The sequence below is a fragment of the Triplophysa dalaica genome, chromosome 4, assembly GCF_015846415.1.
Source record: "Triplophysa dalaica isolate WHDGS20190420 chromosome 4, ASM1584641v1, whole genome shotgun sequence".
Taxonomy (NCBI): domain Eukaryota; kingdom Metazoa; phylum Chordata; class Actinopteri; order Cypriniformes; family Nemacheilidae; genus Triplophysa; species Triplophysa dalaica.
This window is the reverse complement of record NC_079545.1, coordinates 20036274-20050937: the sequence shown is the minus strand read 5'-3', so window position 1 is coordinate 20050937 and position 14664 is coordinate 20036274. Positions and strand designations below refer to the sequence as shown.

The window sequence follows — 14664 nt, the reverse complement described above, 5'->3', positions numbered from 1 at the left end:
TATATCTTGTAAAAGGAAATAGAAACTTTCCAAATGTATTTGTTCCAGTTAGTAATGTGTGCTTGCTTTTTTGATACGTCACATTTCAATAATATGTTTATTTTATTTTTTAAAAGGGTGTCTGCCGGTGTTTTTGAACAAGTGGTCATCGAGAGTCATTAGATCGCTGGAGGAACGATGGGCACTCTTTCACAAAGCCACTGCCGTCCGTTTTTTTTGTTAAGACAGGAAGTGTATCACTCTCCTCTTTTTAGGGTGAATCTGTGTACTCGCACATCACAATGGTATCACCCTAACCATGCTACACATTTTCAAAATAAATGGGTACTTCTATAACATTCATAGATCTATGATTAAGAATTAATCCTCAGAAATGTTTTTCACCGGATTCTGAGGATATCAACTACTTGAAATGCCTTAAGAAGTGACACATGATGGCAGTCTAACACTGTGAAATAAGAGGGCAGTCCAAATTCAGTTTAACGTCACATTAGATCTTTATAAGCCTTTCAGATTTATTTATTTGCATATTTGCCTTTTATCACTTCGTCATATTTCACACCTTAGTGAACGCAACAAACCACTTTACATTGTTATGATAATGTAGTTGGATAAAGTTGGTAACCAGTCCATTATACCAATACCAGCCTCTGTTAAAGTTATGTACTGTATGGCTGGCCGTACAAGTTCGTCAGAGGCGAGGAGAACATTTTGGCTATTCTTCTCACAAACTGTGTCTGCGATGGTTACTTGTGTTCCGGCTGGTCTGGTTAACATAAAATCTATAAATATCTCTCTCTCTCTTCAAATCCCCATTTGTTTCAATCTTTGTTTCAGTATTTTTCCTCTTCCACTATTCAAATCTTAATGTGCTGCTGGTTTCAGCTGTGAATGTTCATGTGACTATGAGTTTCGGCTCTGATAGTTACTCAGTGTCTTCTTTAGACAAGATGGCTGCACAACGATACAGTCAAGCTATTTATGTGGTATTTTCTTGGAAGAGCCTTGTCAGTATCCAAATGGTCCTGCATTTTACACACAGAGATTCATTTTCTGGAAAAGTTTTATCTTGTAGAATACAAACGTGAAAAATCCCATTGTTTGTTGGGTTAGATCAGAGGCCGTGACTCATTGTCACAAGACTAAGTCCTTGGCAACTGCCTCTGTGTTTCTGGTCGGCACCTGGTGTGCAATCGGAAACAATATACAATAGCCATGAAAGAGAATGGAAACCCCCTTTCTGTGTTTCTTCTTTATGTTTATTGTTTGTTTCGCATCAAGTTAGCTAGCCGTGATCTGTATCATGGAGAAGTTCTCAGTTGATCTGAGCATTGAAAACTGACATTGTGAGTTCAGCACATCTTTGGTTGTGAGGAAAGTGCAATATGGGCCTGTTTTTATTGTTGCACACGCTCATTTTTACGAATTCTTTCTAGGAAATTTCCCCTTAAAACATTTCACCTGTAGTGAGTTTAAATGGCATGTATTAAAATAATAATCACTGTTCACAAGTAGACTACAGTTGAGAGGGAAAGTTAAATATGTACTGTAAGTGTTTTAAGTCCATTTGAATGGACATCATTAATGATGATGATTAACCTTTTATATTGCGTCTGTGGCATGAGCTGGCTGCTGTTCTGTTCTAACTCCTGGAAATCTAAAGTAACACTAACTTTGAAAGGGCAAAATAAATTGTAGGTTGCAGCCTAGTGTTTCTTCATAGCTAATATAAAGACACTGAACAATGTATGAATTAATTATTTTCATTGTTTACTCTTTGTGGTGTACTCCTGTTGTCCATTCCGATACAAAAAAAAACATTATTAGCAACAGTAACTCTGTCCTAGCATTGTTTTCGAACCAGCTGGCTGGTTCATTGGAATCTTTACAGGAGTTTAATATCTAATTCTATAATATCTTAACATTGTGATCCCATGAACAGCGGAAACGATCATCTGTGATTCTTGTTTTCTTCTTATTCTCTTACAAAGTCTTGTAATGTTTATGTTTTTGTAATTGACTCTTACTGGTGATCTTTCTTATGCAGATGAGTTTTCTTATGCAGATTATATTATTTACTTTAAAGGGGTCATATGGCACAAATACGTGTTTCTCTGTGCCTTTGGTGTGTTATAAGTTGCCCATGCATGTATAAGACAGGTACAATTTTTTTAATATTAAAGTGTCGGAACAAAAGAAGCATTCTATCTCAAAGCAAATCCTCACCCAGACCTGCCTGAAACTCCTCCCCCACAACCACACCCCCGCAAGTAAGGTGGGGTTTTTTGCCGTGTCATATGACCTCTTTAAGATACTGTTGCAGGGCGTTGATTGGGTTCTATATGCAGATGTTTATTATAGCAAGGATTATTTTCCGTATTCTGGAGCTTTTTTTAAGACCGTTCAGTCAATACAATTTCATTGAAATTTATTTAATTACATCATGTGATTCTATGATGGTCATGTTATATGATTTTATATATGCACTATGTGGCCATCCTGCAGCAATTGCTCCAGAATCAAGAAACATTAGAATATACACAAATATATGTATACAAGTATAAATAACCTTCACTACAACAGCACTTAAATACTAAAGACTTGTGTAACTCACACATTTTCCAAGATGTTGATTATTATTTCTTTACTATAGGGATGAAAGCTATGCACTTTCTAAAATGACATCCATGTCGGTTACAACAATACTGATAATAAATTATATTCTGGAGATTTCTTTACAAAAGCGTAGAACCTATATAAATGAATTTATTTTTTCTGATTTAGACAGATATCACACCTAAGCAATGTGCTATTGCCCCAAAGCTTTCATGGTTATGTTTGGTTTGCATGGAGATGAATACTGTATTTTCTAACAATGGACTATATTTGTACACTCAAATGTGAATGTTTCTTTAATCTAACTGTGAGGTGATGTTATATGTATTATTTTGGGGGAAATAAAGTTAATGTTGGGTATTTTACATGTTTGTTGTGATTTATTTCAATAGTGAGCTTAAACATCAAGCTAATACAATATTGACAAATTACTACTTAATTGTAAGGTTTCGGTTGTTAACATACAAAAACACATCTGGCATTCTACAAAACAGAGAAATTAAAAATAAATTATCAGTGCCTGGAAGAGGACAAGCAGGGTTGATGGTGTGTGTAACTATTGAAGTTGAAACAGTAATTGGCAATTCAAACTTTATCTATGTGACATTTTCTGTCATAACTTTGTAAATTCACCCATACAATGTAGCAAAAGAAATATATCAGTCAATCCATTTACTTGGCTTTCTATTTTAAAAGAGGAAACAATTAATGCAGTTCTGTGAATTAAAAAGTGCATAGCAGAAGGAATAAAACCCAAGAAGGGATGGATCTTAATAGAGCATAAAATAGTTACTATTTTTTTTTTATGTGCCTGTTTATGAGGACTATTATGGATGTGACAGTTTTCCCTGACTATGGAAAACTATGCTTTAAAAACTTTAAGACTCAACATCGGTGTTTAAACCACCAAATTTTGACATCTGACCTATCAGTATGGTGAAAACATTTAATAAAAACTCTTTAGGTTGATATTAGCATGTATTTTCCCTAATGCACAAAATTAAAAATGTAAAGAAAATTGCAAATAATTCTGAATAAAGCATATACAAACAATAAAGCTCTGTGATATGACTTTATACGCTTGAAACTCCAAATCATCGCGCCGCTTCTATCCAATAATTGACTTTTAGCACCACCGTGTGGTGAATAGTAGAGTCGAAGTGTGAGATTAAAAACTACATTTCCCAGCATGACTTTCGTTGGAAGCCGGAAGTACGTTTCATAATCAGGGAACTTCGGATGCTTGCGGAAGTAGCACCTTCATAATGGTAAGATAAATGAAGTCTTCTTTTTAGTTTAAAGACAAAACCAGCTATTATAACTATTAACATTATGCTCATTTATAGGACAGCGTGTACTTTCTTGTCAAAAATTCCATCCTGTTGCCTTCATTTTCTAATGACGATGAGTGTATCACACATGACCAGCTAACACTTATAACAAACTCTGGAAAAACCCATGAGGATACGACCAAATATATCATCCACTAACACCAGTTGTAGTTAATAAAGAACTGTTGTATGTAGTCATGTACATTTTGTAATAAATTGTATTAAATACAAATATATAGTTTTCAATGAACAAAGTAAATGGTATTTGCTCTGTATGGATCTATATTAAACATTAAATAATATGAGTCGTTTTTTCCATGATATTAAATGTATTTATAAGTTTTAAAAATGATTTTGATGTTTTGATTTCAAACAAGATGATTATGATTTTAAATAATCCCTAAAAACAAAATGTGCTTTCAGGCGACCGGAGCAGATCAAGCTGTTGGCTTTGGACTTGTTGGCTTTAGTCTGTTACTGTTCACATATTACACCATTTGGGTCATAGTCTTGGTAAGGGATTTTTTTATGCGTATCAGTATAAGACTGTTTGTACCTTCCACCTAATCGAAGGACAAATTTTCCTCATACACCTCATCGATTTAAAGCTTCTTCTGATTTTCCTTATTAACTAAAGTCAGTGTATCCCCTTTTGCCCTCTTTATATTGTACATCCTGAGCTTGTGAATGTGTGTGTGGACAAAATTGTGCATGAGTGTTCACATGGCAAGAAATGTGTGTAAATCACTGCATGTGGTCAGATGTTTTACATGGTAAAAAATGCTCCATTTTGTGTTTTGTATTATAAATGTTTACTAGATTTGAATCTTGTGTAAAAACAAATTGGTTAACTATAAGTAGTTATTTTAATAAGTCGTTAAAAACACCCAATGCTCCCTTTTATGAACTGCAGCCAGCTTGTATAAAGATAGAGTTAAATGTTCTTTCTTGTCTCACTAAACCATACAGGCAGTTACTATAATTTTGAAATTCATACTCTAGTTTCCACACTCAATGAGTAAAAAGGGTTTGATCTGTAACTTTTTAGCGTAACCCACAGCAGCAGGGAAGACTACACTCTGTTTGGCTTTTATCCTTTATGTAAAAATATCTTGGTTTTCTTTACCACTTAAAGTTATTTAAATATCATTGACCATTAACACAAACTTGATCGTTCTCGTTCCAGCCATTTGTAGACAGCGATCATGTGTTCCACAGCTACTTTCTTCCACGGGAATATTCAGTCATACTTCCTGGAGTTGTAGCATTAATCCTCTTACTTTTTGTTGGTGAGTAAAGCAAGCAATAAGCATTACAACGACGTAAAACAATGGTCAAACAATACTTAAGTAACCTATTTTTACTCTCATTTTCAGGTACCTTCATAGGGGTTGTAACATGGAAGAATCGAAAACCTAAGAAAGTTGATTAAGATTCTCCACGTTGTCCTGATCTGTTTACAAGAGCCAGTGGTGTTGTTTTAACTCATGTACCTTCACCTGTAAACAGCCACGAGATGATGTATTACAGTCTTTTGGATGTTAATGAATTAGATTTCATTAGGAGGCCAAATAACTACTCAACATGTAGTAACACCGCAGTCAACTTGAGCAGTGGCTGCAAACTGGATTTAACTTCAAAGAAATCTTTCCATAGTCAGGAAAATAAACTCAAATAAGAGATCTTTATTTTTGCACCTTAAGGGAAAGATGTGTTTACTTTGACCCTGGATGAGTGCTCAATAGGAAATAGTTTAGTTTTGATTTGTTTGCTTTTATGGTTTATATTGAGAAATGATTGGACTAGATGGGTCAATGTTTTAAATTGACTTCATTATAAGGTATAATATTAGAAGTTACTAATTTAGGACATCCGCTAAAAAAAACATATATAAATAAAATTGTAATATGTAAACCTGTCTTTAAAGTTGTTGGTGTAACTTGTATTTCATGTTATTAAAATGTACAATATATGTTGTATTATAAGAGTTCGTTTAAAACTGATTTAAAAACAAATTCCCCCAAGATCTTGTTTTTTTATTGTTCATTCTAAGTATTACCTATCAATCAAACTGCAGTTATGGTGTTTTGGTTAAGTAATAATAACTAAAAAACGTACAGCTTTTCTAACAAAATAACCCCGCACTTATCTGTTTTTGCAAACAAACTGTTCAGTTGTTAATTATGACAAGATTTTTTAAAATATATGGATACAATACATTATATATTTGTATGTGTACAGGTATATTGACTGTATAGACTGCGCATTTCGTTGATAATGTCGGTGAATAGGCGCAGGGGTTACGTGCGGTGTGGGATGGGCCACTGCTGCAGTCACGCGCACTCACTCCGGTGTGGGATTGATCGAGCACGCGCAGCTCACACACATTCACTTATCATCTCCCAGTGAACGAATGTTGCACTCGAGCATATAGAATGAGCTGATCTCTCCATCTACGACCTGCACAGACGATATATTAGCAAACCAATAATGAGTCAAACTGAGGTATGTACTGTACAAATCTTTGATTGTTTCTTTCTTTCATATCGAGGTATGATCGATGTCAGAGTTTCACTGACTGTTTAAACGGATGAGTTTGTATTAGCTTTTATTTGACACCCTGTTGTTAGGTAACAAGTTACATTAAATACTGACCTCGTCAGATAATAAAATAACCATAAAATAATAAGTTGCATTATTTTGAATGTAAGGTTGATTCTAAATAAAGGTATTCGTGTAATAGACAGGTGTGTTTTAAGCCGAATGCTTCATTGGCGGAAAACATTACATTATTTTTTAATTGATGAAAACAAATACTTAGTTCGGTCTGATTAAATCTGTCCAAAACGGGCACATGACAGCTGGGAGAAAAACACAAATGGGCTTCTTCGGCTGATCAGTGAAAATGAGCAAAACGTATCTATTACAGGCAAAGTGCAGACTTGTAACTTAAAGGTAAAGTTAACCCAAAAATGAAACTTCTGTCACCGTCAAGTTCCAAAACGGTATAAATTTCTTTGTGTGGTTGAACACAAAGAAAGATATTTGAAAGAATGTTCGATTTCGGGGGCACTATTGACTACTAAAGTATAAATAGTTCTTCTAGATTTTTTTTCTGTTTTTCTGTCAACTGTGCCCCAGAAATATCAGTTGCTAACATTCTTCTAAATATATTTTCGTTGTGTTTTACAGACCAAAGACATTTATACAGGTTTAAAAAAAAACCTAAGGTTGAGTAATTCATGCACAGAAGTTTCATTTTTGGGTGAACTATCCCTTTAAAGGAACAGTGTATTGAATGGCCAAAGGCATGTCAGATTTGAGCTGGTCTGCTGCAGGTGTTTTTACCCACTAGATAGAAATTGTGTTCTGTCCTCTTGTACTGTTCGCATAGTGACAAAGCAGTTTAGGATTTCCTGTTGCAAATCACATGTGATTATATGGTGACCACTACAACAATGGCAATTGTTAGTTAATGTGCAGCGCAGTAAACTATATCATATTCTCTTGTGTAATAATTGCTAATTGTATTAGCATAGTAGCATAAAACTAGATTTTTTAAGAACTTTTAACCCTCTTTGTTCCCAAATCTACTTTTTCTATGTTGTTCGACCATGAATGTTTTTTTACCATTATGAATTTCACAATGCCACAAGCATTTTTGACACTCTATGAACAGTAAAAATCCAGGTCAATATGTAAAATCGTGTGTTTGTGCTACAGCTGAGGCAGTTTTTGTAAGTTTTTTTCTTACGTGTATATCATCTGTTGTAGTTGGAAATGCCAGGGCCGAGTGTGAGCCGACCTAAACGCAACATAAAAAGGAGGAGGTGGGGGGGTCTGAGGCAGCGGTGGAAAATGCTGGGTCTCTTTGAGATCGACCAGCAGCACGAGTTCTACAGCCTCACATGTATGATGAAAGAAGGACTTTGCGCTGCCATTCAAAACACCATTGACAACCCTTTACCTGTGAGTATACTCATGAGCATACCCCTCGTGCAGTCCCTATTGAATATCGTGTCTTACATTGTCGGTAAATCAGGGAAAACCTGTATTTTTACTTAAATTGTCGGTAAATCTTTTTAATAAAGCTCATGACAGAACCATTTTAGTGTTGATTTGCATATTGAAACAAAGATGAGACAGACTAACCCTTTGGGATCATCAAAGACCTCCAAGGAGACAGACATGCTCTATTTATCATTAATTACTATGAAGATGCTCCACAGAGAGGAACATATTTAGTATGATCTTTCCATGGAGAATATGTGTTTGTAGAATTGAAGGAGAATCCAACCGCTGTGTTTGAGGTTTGTTTGGAGCTGTTTTTATGTTGTTCATTTGCTCTAGAGAAACAGATCAGGGAAACAAACACCATTGTACTTCAAACAATGCCTAGTGCATAGTAGTGCCATCAGAGGGTAAAAATGGACTAAGCTAGATGACATGAATAAACAGATGTATTGCGTCTTGCAGTGAAAAATCTGAAACTAGAATTTCCATATGATTTTGGACCATAAATGTTTTAATTTGAATAAAAAGTCTATAACTATTTAAAAAAGCAATAAAGTTGCTAATAATGCACTTTGTATTCCATGAAACAAAGTCCTAAGGGAGATGAGAGCAAGTTTTCTGAGAGCGACGCGAATACAGCATGTTATGGTCGCCTTAATAGTCATGTGCTTGTTCACTAACACACACATACAGATGATGTTGCACATCCCAATGTCATTGAATTCCGTTTGCTTATACAGCAGTATGGGTCATGAATGTGCTTCCTGTTGTCTGGGACTCAAAGCATTTAAACACAATTGCACAAAAAACATTGCATTGTATTGCTGAAAAAGTTTGCACCATTACATCGCATTTCATTACTAATCATTGTATCGTTCGTTTTTCAGGAAGAGCTATCTGAAGATGACTACAATCTTGAGGTTACGCAAATCCATAAGGTTTGGTTTTTCTGGTGAATAATAGATGAAAGCAAGAAAGCATTGAAAAGTCTGTGTTATGATCATTTTACACGTGTATTGTTTGACCTATGCAGTCTGTCATCAATGTTAGGTTTTAAAGTCCTTTTTACTTATACATGTAAAATGTATCACTATTATTATATTCAGTTGCCACAACTGATCCAAACACAACTGATCCATAATGTTTACATAAAGGACTTCATAATGGAGACTTATGCCGGTCCAGTTTTCGCCAGTTTGCGACGCTCTCTGGGGATGACAGAGAAGGAATATCAGCAGTCCCTCTCCTCTGAAAGCAGCTATCTGCAATTCATCAGCAATTCCAAGAGCAAGGCTGACTTTTTCTTGACGTGAGTCGGCACAAATGCCCCACGAACCGGGAGCATATACTGTATGTATACCAGAGACGCTATACAGAACAGACAGACCTTCAAAGGGATAGTTCACCCAAAAATTAAAATTTACTTTACTCAGATTCTTGCAATTTCTGTGTGACTTCCTTTCTTCTGCAGAACACAAAGGAAGATTTCTTTAGGAATGTTGGTTACCGAACAGTGGCGACACCCATTCACTTCTATTGTATGGACACCAGTTCAAGTGAAAGGGTGCCAGTTAACAACATTCTTCAGAATATCTTCTTTTATGTTCTGCTGGAGAAAGAAAGTCATTCAGGTTGAATTGACAATGATAAATGACGACAGAATTTACATTTTTTGGTGAACTACCCCTTTAATAAAAAATGAAGTAGATAAACTGTATTTTGGAATAGGGATTATATGAACATAACTTCTACCTTACAGTTATAAGCTTATTACCTTGAGACTTCATCTGTTTTTAACTTTCTAATGTGTGCATTAGCCTTAAAATCTGTTTTTAACTTTCTAATGTGTGCATTAGCCTTAAAATATTTGTTTTGTAAACATTGATGGCAGATCTTTTAAAACATGGTATTTTAATATAATTATGAGATTTTCGGTCATTTCCAGTTTAAGTAAAAGGAGCTGTACATGGATGAGTTGAAAGTAGCTGCCCCCAGAGGTGGCCAAGATGGCTGCCAAGGCAACTGACAAACTATATATAATGACAATAAATTTTCCACAAGAGTAAAGTGAAGGGCATACCCATTAATTCACATCCTCTTCCGGTTACCTAAAGATTGTAAATATCATCTTCTTTTTGAACAAGACATATTTTGTCTTTCTAGGACAGCATATAGGTTTAAAAATGTCTTTTACCTCCTCTCTCCTCTGCTCAGTAATGATAAGCGGTTCTTCTTAAAGACACAGAGTAAAAGGGAAGTCCGTTTTCTCTTGTCTATCTTGAGAATCTACATGGAGCATCTGGAGAAGTATCCACATTCCCTGCTTGTCAAATTTTTAGGTGAAAATCAGCCAGCAAATGAACACATCGTCTCTAACACATTTTTGTTTTCTACTCATTTTTTGTTTATAAATGTAACATTAATAGTAACGCATGGCTATTTATATAAAAAAGTATAATTGCTAGTTTTGCTCTAATGCTTTTTTCATGGACAGGTGTTCACAGGATCAAAATTGCTCACCAGAAGATGGTAGTGAATTAATTTCAGTAATATCTTTAATTTTCACAGAACAGTATCGTGTTTGAGGTTCATGAAGATTCATTTGATCTTTTTTGTGTTCAGAAATACTTTATTGTGATGCAAAGTGTCTTCTACCCAGATGAAAGAATCACTGCACGGTAAGACTTCAATGCGGCATGCTACAAATATGGTGAAATGTTATTTCAATGCCCATTAATAGTCTTTAATTTAATGCAAATCTTTTAAAAAATCTTAAAAATGTAATATTTATCAAATTTCCATTAAAATTGGGAAGATATTCAAGAGCACACAACAGAAAAACTCTTCCTGCAACCTTGAAATTATCGGTCTTACAACTACTTTGCCTTTGAGCTGTTAATTTTAGCTTGGACTAATGGAATAATGATCCGGCCCATCTCCCACTAAGAATTCTTGTGTGCATCTGATTCCCCCCTGCCTCCTTCTCATTTACTTATTTAACTTCTTTTTCATTATTTTCTCTTCATGTGTAATAAGGTATGATATTAAAGGTTGTGAGGTGAGCCGGTGGACAGCCCCAGCCCCTGAAGGCAGCCACATGATTGTTGTATTAAAGGATCTCAATTTTGAGGGACAGTTCATTAACCTAGGTGAACCTCGGCCATCTTTTTCTTAAAGTTTGAGAACTTTTAGACATGAACAGCAACACTGTTTATAGTCTGTTTGATGCATGTCTTGGCACATTGAAACTACTGGCTCTTGTTTATAACAGAAGTGTGATTTTGGTCCAGGACCTTTATAAAGTCAAAGGAGACAAAAACAAAATCTTTCTGTTGTTCATGACAGATCAACAGCGCCTTTGGCTTTTGCGTCAGGTGGAGATTGACACAGCCTTTCTTCAGACGCTCAATGTGTTGGACTATAGCCTCCTGCTGGCCCATCACCCCTTACAGCAGGATGAGCTAAGCCAGAATCTCACTTTCGAAACACTCGTCAAGCGCACCAAAAAGTGAGCTTAAACGCAGATCATGAATACAGACATCCACAAACAATGACAGATATATAAATTGCTAATTTTATTCATAATATGATTTTGATACGTGAAACTGAAGGAAAACTTAAATAAGCTTTTATTTCAAAATCATTTAGTCAATGATTGTTCTTTGTTTTATTATTCTCTTCTCTGTGGCTGGCTGTTAGGTCTGTTAATGCAACCTCCAGTCCTACACATGTTGCTACAGCCACTGTTCCTGACGTGGTGGCAAAGGATGACTCCATCCTCTTCTCCTCGGAACTAAATCGTTCGACATCACAGGGTCACGCAACAGAAATGCACTGTTGCAATAATAGAAGTTACGAGGGAGAAAGCATCGAGCAGCCTAGCAGAACAGGAGCAGAATCAGCCGATCTACAAGTGTTCCAGGCCCAGAACCGAAGGCTTCTTCCCAATTTCAAGAACCCACTTCATGTCATTGATGGACCAGAGCAGCGTTACTTTATCGGGATCATTGACATCTTCACTGTTTATGGTTTCAGAAAGAAGCTTGAGCATCTGTGGAAAAGACTCAGATATCCACGGCAAACATGCTCAACAGTGAGTCCTCCAGCCTACTGTTATAGGCTATGCCAGTGGGTTCAGAATCATAGCATGACAGAATCAAAGCATGACAGAAGTGTGCACAGTACTTAGACACCTGAGCCATACATACCTCATTATATAAACAGGCCAAAACTGTAGAAATGAACAGAATGTACATTTGAGCGTGTCTGCTTTCAGAGTATGTCTTTGAACAACTATTTGTTCAAATAAAACTATCCCAATGCAAGTACTTATGGAAACACTGATTCTTCTTGAAAAACACAGTTTCAAGTAACTGCATCTATATTTTCCCATTGAAAAATGATAGGTATACAAGTATAAAGAATACAAGTCAGATGTGTATACTTTCTCCTATTCCATTTCTTATTTTTTGATGGCATTTACAAATCTGGCTTCAATATTTAAATTTCACATGCGACCGGTACTTGAAGCCCCTTTTCATCTGTTCTGTCTTCTATACGGCATTGATTCTGCCAGGCAACAAAAAAAGAGTCAATACAAGTGCAGCTCTCACCCTTTAAGGTGCTTTGGGAAGGAGACACAAACTGTAAGAGCGTTCTGTCACGTGTTCTGGAATATGTTTTTGTCAGAATAAGAATATGAAAAGTCCGAATTTTTACTTTACATAAAAATATAAGTATAATAAGACATACTGTTTTTTTATGTAATTCACAATATTTTTGACAGTGATAAAAACGTAATTTTAAGAGGTAGCACAACTAGTTTAGTTTGTAGAAAAGTACTGTTTAATTTGTTTAATTAACCTTCTTTTGGCTCAGTGGTTAGAGCATGGCACCAGCAATGCCAAGTTTATGAGTTCGATCCCAGGGGATTGCACATACTAAGAAAAAATGTATAATGAAATTAAAATAATGTCTGCTACATGCATAAATGTAATATAGGCTGTATTTACTTCCATACTATGGAAGCAAATTGAAATGCAATTTGCAAAATGGCAATGCAGTTTGTAAAATAAATATACATTTAAAATAACATTAGGTGCCAAATCAGGTGCCAAAGAAACTGCGTACACTATAGCTTCCACGCAAAACTTGCCAGTTATCAATATGGACGTTAGCGGTTACCAAAAACAAATCTCACGACAGGTATCGGCACGTGTACGCAAGCTTATTACATTAACATGTATTTGCTTGAAATTACAAGGTTAACCGTTTTTTTTTGTGTAAAAAACGGATACGATTTTAGGCTAGCCTACTTCGAAGATAAAACTGCTAGTTTTAAGCAGCCTGAAATGCATGCTTGGCAGCATTAGAGTTTAAACACATATTTATCAAACGAACATAGAAACCAGCATACATCCGATCTTAAAAATCCGCTAACGACAACGCTCGAGTGTAATTCATGAAACTTTCTTATGCGGCCAATTCCGAATAATCGTACCTTGATAAATGCGTCGGCTAAAGTCGATCGTAATTTTGATTATGGGGCGCTTATATATAATGTTTATATGTATAATGTTTATATGTACTCTTTAGAAACATATCTGTCTCCACCCACCACAATTTTTCTTCACTTAAATAAAGATTATTGAGAAAAAAAATACATATAAACATTATATATAAGCGCCCCATAATCAAAATTACGATCGACTTTAGCCGACGCATTTATCAAGGTACGATTATTCGGAATTGGCCGCATAAGAAAGTTTCATGAATTACACTCGAGCGTTGTCGTTAGCGGATTTTTAAGATCGGATGTATGCTGGTTTCTATGTTCGTTTGATAAATGAGGGCTAATTCGAAGAATGTAGGAAAGAGAACAGTTCTGTTGCACTTTTGACTATTTTTTCCAACTATAGTGGTCAAAGGGGGGCAAAATCGTTCTGGTTATAATCATTCTTGCAAATATCTTTCTGTGTTCATCAGAACAAAGACATTTATAACAGATTTTGAACAACTTGAAGGTCAGTAAATGAAGTCAGAATTTTCATTTTTGGGTGAAGTATCCCTTTAATTTGTCATTTAAATGCCTATCTTAACGCTCTTTAAGTTCGAAAATTAAAACGAAAATGCATTCCCTGAATTGATTATATATGATTAAGATAACCAAGCAAAACTGCAGCAAAATTATCATTCAATTGTTATCTTCCTTAAATTCAAGTTTTCAATTCAAGTTTATTTATAGAGCGCTTTTCACAATGTGCATTGTTCCAAAGCAGCTTTACAGGAGCAAACAGGGAAAACAGAAAAGGTAAAACACAGCAAAATGCATAGGGTTTATAGAAAGAGCAAGATCATTCTAATAAATACATACTATTTAAAACATAAACAAAATAAATGGAGACTCCCAATGAGCAAGCCAACACTGCCCTGCTGTGGCCTTAAATGCCTTCACATTCACAGGCTGAAAATTTGGGATTGCATTTTCATTTTAGCAAAATTCAATGTGGACTTAAAAAAACATTAAATTTAAGGGGTCAATTCAAGTGGTTCCATTGGAGAAAATTGAGGAAGGGTTTTACAGCCGTTACTTCCTCCTCCTATAATATTTACTGGGCTGGAAATGGGGCAACAGCAGGGGGACGGAGTGCTGGACATTTATTTAAAAGAGGGCCTGAATACCACCTCAAAATAGAAGATTTCC

General features: G+C 35.5%; 3 protein-coding genes across 4 annotated transcripts in view; all 3 read left to right on the top strand.

The window, feature by feature from the left end:
* eeig1b (estrogen-induced osteoclastogenesis regulator 1b) overlaps positions 1–2981 on the top strand; it is a 31291-nt gene extending 28310 nt beyond the window's left edge. For both annotated transcript variants that reach the window (XM_056745563.1, XM_056745564.1), the window contains exon 13: positions 117–2981. In XM_056745563.1, the coding sequence (XP_056601541.1) occupies positions 117–162 (46 nt within the window). In that variant the 3' untranslated portion in view covers positions 163–2981. The remainder of the gene's footprint in view (positions 1–116) is intronic.
* An 857-nt stretch (positions 2982–3838) lies between these two features.
* On the top strand, positions 3839–5962 carry dpm2 (dolichyl-phosphate mannosyltransferase subunit 2, regulatory). The gene is made up of 4 exons (XM_056745586.1): positions 3839–3884; positions 4371–4460; positions 5134–5236; positions 5324–5962. The coding sequence occupies exons 1-4, from the start codon at positions 3882–3884 to the stop codon at positions 5377–5379; spliced, it is 252 nt and encodes an 83-aa protein (XP_056601564.1). The 5' UTR covers positions 3839–3881; the 3' UTR covers positions 5380–5962.
* A 119-nt stretch (positions 5963–6081) lies between these two features.
* pip5kl1 (phosphatidylinositol-4-phosphate 5-kinase-like 1) lies at positions 6082–12624 on the top strand. The gene is made up of 10 exons (XM_056745556.1): positions 6082–6452; positions 7722–7916; positions 8849–8899; positions 9116–9270; positions 10176–10300; positions 10456–10490; positions 10584–10639; positions 10998–11110; positions 11307–11469; positions 11661–12624. The coding sequence occupies exons 1-10, from the start codon at positions 6438–6440 to the stop codon at positions 12148–12150; spliced, it is 1398 nt and encodes a 465-aa protein (XP_056601534.1). The 5' UTR covers positions 6082–6437; the 3' UTR covers positions 12151–12624.
* Positions 12625–14664: the final 2040 nt, after the last annotated feature.

Bases quoted from the DNA above. Each gene is read 5' to 3' on its own strand.
- dpm2 (XM_056745586.1), top strand. The intron at 4,461-5,133 runs GTAAGGGATTTT...TTCTCGTTCCAG, and splicing joins CCATTTGGGTCATAGTCTTG to CCATTTGTAGACAGCGATCA. The intron at 5,237-5,323 runs GTGAGTAAAGCA...TCTCATTTTCAG, and splicing joins AATCCTCTTACTTTTTGTTG to GTACCTTCATAGGGGTTGTA.
- pip5kl1 (XM_056745556.1), top strand. The intron at 8,900-9,115 runs GTTTGGTTTTTC...GTTTACATAAAG, and splicing joins AGGTTACGCAAATCCATAAG to GACTTCATAATGGAGACTTA. The intron at 11,111-11,306 runs GTGAACCTCGGC...TGTTCATGACAG, and splicing joins GGGACAGTTCATTAACCTAG to ATCAACAGCGCCTTTGGCTT.